This window comes from Herpailurus yagouaroundi, unplaced genomic scaffold, assembly GCF_014898765.1.
Source record: "Herpailurus yagouaroundi ecotype Mexico unplaced genomic scaffold, PumYag 308, whole genome shotgun sequence".
Lineage (NCBI taxonomy): Eukaryota > Metazoa > Chordata > Mammalia > Carnivora > Felidae > Herpailurus > Herpailurus yagouaroundi.
The window spans coordinates 4830898-4837209 of record NW_024412525.1 but is presented as its reverse complement, the minus strand read 5'-3'; the positions used below and the strand labels follow the sequence as shown (position 1 = coordinate 4837209).

Genomic DNA, 6312 nt, shown 5'->3' with positions numbered 1-6312 from the left:
GCCCCCCAGCTAACTCTTAACTGCTTTGCTTCCTTTTTATTGTTTTCTGTTGTCCTGTTCCTGTTTGTTTGTGTTGCTGTTGGGCCTCGGGCTCCGGGTAGGATGAACTTTTAGACCTTCAGTTGCAAAGAAACCTAGAGTATTTGGATCAGCAGGTAGGCAGAGCTGGTGCCCCCGCCCATTCCCCTGCCCTCCTGTCGTGTCTCCCTGCTCCTCCCCACCTTCTCATCTTCCCTCCATTTGACAACCTTTGTTGGCACCCCCCCACACACAACAAAGTGGCTTATATTTTGGTTTGCGCCTTCACGCCCCGCCCCCTTCGCCTCAAAGCCCTTTAGGGCAGCTGGGAGTTTCCTAGGGAAAAGGAGAATAAGAAATGACCACATGAATAATTAATGCCACCTCCTATTTGTTCAGGCCAGATGGAACTGTCCCTGGGGGGTAGGCGGGAATTTGCATTTCTGCTGGAGAGAGCAGCAGAGACCTTGAACAGGGGGTGAGCGCCAGGCAGGGAGGTGGGGGGTGGAGGGGGCTGGCTAAAATGCTAGGGATTTAGTGCAGCCTGAATCCGGGAAATGATCTATCATAGTTCACAGGCTGTTGTTAAACTATGTTGTTAAACAAACATAGTTTGTAAACCAAGGATTACAGACTTGCCCTAGGATGGTGTCTTTATAGATCCTAACGCATTTAATCTTCATAACAACCCCTGCAAGGTGGGTACTGTTGTTATCCCCATTTTAGAGCCGATAAGACGAAAGCACAGAGAGCTTAAGTAACATGCCAGGGGACACACAGCCAACAAACGGCAGAGCTTGGAATGTGGCTCTGAGATTTTGACCCAGGTTGTAGCAGAGGAAATGACTAACATGAAGAAGCAGGAGTCAAACCTCATCAGGATTATTTTACGCTCTTAGAGGTCCAGAGAGAACCATACCCTTGACATCAGAGGCTACCGCCATAACTGTTGGTGGTTCTAGACACACAGACCTCGATGCCTCGGGGAGATCATCCTCTTAGAAGGCATTGGGCACTAAGAAGAATTGATATCCACGTTTTGATCAGCAGCGACAGCTCCCAGCCCGCACGGGTGTTGCATTTTACTTCCAGAAACAGCACGTGGTGTCCACCACGAGTGGTGCAGTCCACATGGGGATGGGTCTCCGGATGCCAGCCCAGAGCAGCGCTGACAAGTGCTGGCGTTTCTCCATAGGAAGCGGGGTCTGCGGTGCCCTGGGTCGTGAGGGGCAGGGCTGAGTGCCCTCAGGGCTCCTGGGCAGACTTTCCTTTCTGTGGCCCATCCACAGTGCCTGGCTGCACAGGACTTCAGTGCCACAGCTGGGCCCCTGCTGGCCCTCATGACAGGGCTGGGCCCTTGGCGGGGGGCCCCCCCCCCCCCCTTGAGAAATAACCCTTCGGAAGACCTCCTCTAGACAAAGAATAATTTTTTTTAAAAGAATAATATTCCTAAAAGGAAGTTGTATATGCTAAGAGTCCAAAACGTGGAGTCAGACATTCTAGTCCCAATTCTGCCATTTTACAAGGGTTGTGGGTTTTTTGTTTTGTTTTGTTCTGTTTTTTGTTTTTCTTTTTTCTTGGAAATGTCGCCTTGTCTCCCTGGGCCTTGGTTTTCTCAATCATAAAATGGCCGTTGTAGAATCCGCCTTTTCTGCCGTACAGAGTTCCTGGAGAATCAAGTAAGAGGGTACGTGGCAACACTTTGTCAGGCATTGGCAAGGAGTGGTCACTGCTGCTATAATGATTTTATTCGTTTTCTTCTAAAACTCAATTTAAAATATTACTTGAGCACTTTTATGGTGTATAAGGCACTGGGCTAGGTGCTTTCTCACAAAATCTAACATTTTGGACAGACCGAAGGGACACACAGGAGAGGAAGGAATCCTACAGTCAAAGCCTGCGGGGGCTAAAAGATCCCCAAAGCCGCAGCGTGAGTGGGAGCAGAGGCCAGGGCGAGAACATTCTGGCTTCCCTCCTTTATTGCTTGAGATCCACTGGTTGGGGAAGGAATGAGATCAGTGGGTGTCCAGGAGAAGCCTGGGCCGCCTTTGCCCTCTCCAAGCCTGGTGCATTACCAGGTCTGCCTTGCCCTACACACACACACACACACACACACACACACACACACACACACACACAGAGGACACAGTCATGGCACACAGCAGCATGCAAACACACATATACACACACCATATACAATCACACATACTCCACACACACACACACACACACACCCCATACACAACAAACACAATCTCATACACACAGGGCTCCAGGAAGATAGGGATTGACTTGAGTTCAGATCCTTACAGAAAGATGTGGCTGATGTCCTGTTGACCGTTAACTATTTGACAAACCTCTTACCGCTCTTTTCAAAGCCTTTTCAATGACACTTTGTGCCATGGAAAAAAATTCCAAAGGGCTAAAAGAGGTAGAGGGATCAGATCCTAGGAAAGCCTTTGAAAATGCTGTGGACCCTGCAAAGGGGAGTGGGTGGGTACCCCTCGCCCTGCCCACAGCACACAGAAGCAAGGCTGCCCCTGGGTCACCACCTAAGTGGAGAAGATAAAAAATACGTGTGGGTGCGACACAGATTGGGCAGCTAAGGGCTGAAAACGTGAGAGCCTCCTGCATCGTGACCCCAGAAGCTCTGCCCTAACGTGGCTCTGTCCCTTCCCTCATTCACTTCCTCTCCCCAGAAGGCTTTTCCCACAGAACTTCCCTCTGTTTTCTGCTGCCTTCGCCTGTAGGTCAGTTGAGTTAAAGGGACATAGCCAAGGACGCTCCCGAATGTGTTCACGTTTTGATGTTGTCAAGCTGGAACCAGTGGGGGAAATGATAGCATTTCTAGTTGATTCGGTCGGCTTGTCCTCCCTCCCTGTCCTTCCTTTCTCCTGCCCTTCCTTGTCTCTCTCTCTCTCTTTCTTTTTCATTTGGCAAGTAGTCTTTCCCCCTCTGTGTTCCTAATGGCCCTTGAAACGTAAAGATAACCTGTTGGGAGAGCAGTGTTCCAGCATCTGGTGTCCCTTTAACATGGCTTGCTTGTTTTGGCCTCCTTATTTGCTCCCTAGTGTCATCCAAGATCGGCATGGATGCTACCAGCCCAGCTCTGGAAACCGTGTTTAGCAATCCTTTCTACTCTAGAGCCAAGAGGTGGGCAGGGGTCGGGGAGAGAGAGCTGTGCCCACCTCTGTGTGAAGGCCCATCCAAAGAGCGGCCCCAGTGTTCTTTCTCAGCTGTTTCATTTAGTTCAAATTTGGGGAGATGGGTTTTTCCAACTGCCGGTGTGGTCTTTGACTGAAGCAACGTGAAGAAAGAGAGTTGGGGCAGGGAGTTGACCTTGGCCAGTGTGGATGAGACCCACATGTCTCAGGCACCCTGGGGGAGTGTCACTGGGCGGGGGGCGGGGGGTGTCTCTGCAGGGCCGTGAACGAAGGCACAGCAGCCCTCCAGCTCCCTTCTGTGGCCTTTCCTCAGGGCACCTTCAGGGCTGGTCCTGGGACAGTTCACAAGGGGCCAGCAATGGCTAAGGCCAAACAGAGAGGGAGCTGGAGACCCCGTGAGAAGCTGTCCTGTCCTGTTTCGGGAAAACAAGCCCAGGCGGGTGATGGGGAGATAGCTCTATGTGGGCCGGAGTTTGAATCGTCCATTCCTTCCTCTCTCCAGATGAGTGAGAGCGAGACTCTCATCAGTATGGTGAACCGCATGGTGGAAAACTCCTCCCCCAGGGCCCAACTCTTCATGCAAGTAAGGCCTCCGCCTGGTAGCATGGTCCCCGTCAACACCATTTCAGCTGCTTGTGCATGGTCGGGTCAAGCCATCTGGGTTGGGGCTTGCTCTGCCCAACCCTCCATCCACCAGGCCTCATCTCCAGGCCCCGCCTGGCCCCTCTCCTTTCATCCCACCGTGTCTCTCTTGTTCTTCATGTTCATGGGTGGACCCAAGGCCCGTTTCTCAAACCATCAAAATAGCCAGCACCACCATCCCATATCACGCCAGGGATCACGAATCTGCTTTTTAATGCCCAGGACTTCTATCTCGTGTTTGTTATCTTCTTAACAGACGTCTTTGGGGGCAAGGGCATGAGGGGTGTCATATGGAACCATCCAGTGCCAAGGTTGTGTAGAATGTCCGGTGATTTCCAGATGCTTCACCAGGGGTGGGCAGCGTTTGCCGGACCCAGGTGTACTTCTGGGTTAGACACGAGCCCTGTGGCTGGTGTTCAATCTACTAAGATGATAATTCTCAAGTGTTTCCGATGCTCATTCCATTTCCTCATGCCTCACCCTCCAAAACAGCCGAGGGTTAACTGTTGTTGTCATGGTCGTTACCAACAAGCCATCTGGGATCTATGCACCCCCAGAGTCCCTCCCGACAGTAGATCTTGAGCTCAGGGGAGAGGGGAGAGTAGGAGCTGGGCAGAATCAGCCTCAAGAATTGGGGAAAACCTACACAGGGGCCATCCCAGGCTTCCCAGCCGGGGGCAAAGAACTAGCTCAGATTCCCGGCATGGAGGCGGCGAGAAGTGACGGACCACAGTCTCGGACAAGAACGGAGCGAGGGTTGTCCGTGTTCCCGTCCCCACACGCCCTGCCTGTCCCCCGCTGCTGTAACCGGCCTCGTGTTCCTGCAGGTCCCTCCGTACCCAGAAGTGTTCCGGGACGGCCTCCACACCTACAAGTTAAACGAGCAGGATACAGATGTAAGAGCAGCTCTCCTGCTCCCCTGTCCTCTCCGGTCCCTCCCGCTGTCGCCCTCATCTTCGCTCTCCTCCGCTGGGGCTTTTCCTCCGTCCATCTCTGTCCTTCTGCCGGCTCTTCATACCTTTGACTCATGTCCTCTCTCGCCACCAAGACAGCATTCTGCCTGCCCCTTCCTCATCCCCTTTCTTTTCTCGTTCGTACCAATTACCCCTACCTCCCATGCCAGCTGTGTGCGTTTCTCCACTGAGCCCTAGGCCCTCTCGTCTACAGCAGCGGGGGCTGCTTATTACAAGGAACTCAGACTTGTTTAGGAGGGACATCAGCCAGGCTGCTCTGGGCCCAGCCTGGCAGGAGGGCCTCAGTGACTGGAGGGAGGAACCCGGCCCTGGCCTCAGGGAGCTTCAGGGTAGTGTCGCGTGCCACTGAGCAGCAGGTGGTGACATAAGATTTGCGTACTAAATGGGCTCGGTAATGGGTTCCACAGGAGGGCAGGGCAGGGAGGCCAGGGACCAAGCAGGTGGCATGTGAGCCGGGCCTTGAAGTTCAAAGGCCCAGAAGACACGATGTGGCTCAGTAGAAAAGAGCCAGAGAAGTGTTTGAGGAATGGCATGAATAAAGGTGTGGATATGGGGAAAGCATAAGTCTTCCCAGAAGAGAAGTTTGGCCTAACCTGCCTCCTCCCCATCACCACTGGCCTTGCCTGGGTAGCGGGTCCGCCCAGTAGGCCTAGGAGAGTTTCCATCCAGGCGAGGACCAGATCTCAGAAGGATCCCAGCCTCAGCCATCCGGAGACCCTGGAAGGAGGGGAGAACAGGGTCCTGTGAGACTGGGGAGCCAGTTCACTGGTTTTCCCAAGACTGCCTGCTCCTCCAATCCATGCCCGCCGGGAAGGCCTGGGAGGCCCAGGCCACGTTGTCTCCTCAACCCTTCAGGAACCGGAACCCCCAGGAGGAGGGGAATGCAGGGGCTTAACGTTTAACTCCTCTCTCAAGCTGACTCCCTTCCTCAGAGAATAAGCACATCTCCCTTCCCGGTAGGTCCTTGGGGAGTCTCCCAAGGTGAAGACCGTCTTCCTATTCCCAGGAGCCTCCAAGGTCAAGGTGAAGAAGGCCTAGGGTTCCTCAGCAAGGGAAAGGAGGAGGTATCCAGAGGCCAGTCCCTTCCAACCAAATTCCCAGGTCCCCATCAAACCATATCCTTCACCCCCTTCTCTCTCCCTCCCTTCCCTCGACCCCCTCGGGCCCCCCAGAAGCTGCTGGGCAAACTGTGTGAACAGAACAAGGTGGTGAGGGAGCAGGACCGGCTAGTGCAGCAGCTCCGAGCTGAGAAGGTGAGAGCCAAGGGGTGGCCTTGGGTTGGGGGCATGTGGGGACGGTGGGGTGGGGGGGGTGGGAGAGGCCGGCTCGGAGAGGTGTGGGTTGTCATCTCCGCCCTAAGCTGACAAAGGTCTGTCACAAACCTCTGTACCGCCCTCCCCTGGGACTGCTGAAGCTCTTCCGGGGGGGCCCAGCCAGGGAGGACAACCGCCACCAAGTTGCTGGGCTGAACCGTTGGGGCTTAGGCCTCTTAAAGTCCCAGAGAGGAGTTATCA

The 6312-nt window shown here is 53.9% G+C and overlaps 1 protein-coding gene across 26 annotated transcripts in view; it reads left to right on the top strand.

The window, feature by feature from the left end:
* PLEKHA6 (pleckstrin homology domain containing A6) overlaps positions 1-6312 on the top strand; it is a 144009-nt gene that overhangs the window by 118873 nt on the left and 18824 nt on the right. For 17 of the 26 annotated variants that reach the window (XR_005786600.1, XM_040462125.1, XM_040462122.1 and 14 more), the window contains 4 exons: positions 102-155; positions 3685-3765; positions 4652-4720; positions 5971-6051. Coding sequence is in view for 25 of the 26 variants with exons in the window: in XM_040462125.1 (XP_040318059.1) it covers positions 102-155; positions 3685-3765; positions 4652-4720; positions 5971-6051 (285 nt within the window). In the remaining variant the exon portion in view is untranslated. The remainder of the gene's footprint in view (positions 1-101; positions 156-3684; positions 3766-4651; positions 4721-5970; positions 6052-6312) is intronic. The other 9 variants (XM_040462137.1, XM_040462130.1, XM_040462146.1 and 6 more) reach the window with 5 other exon arrangements.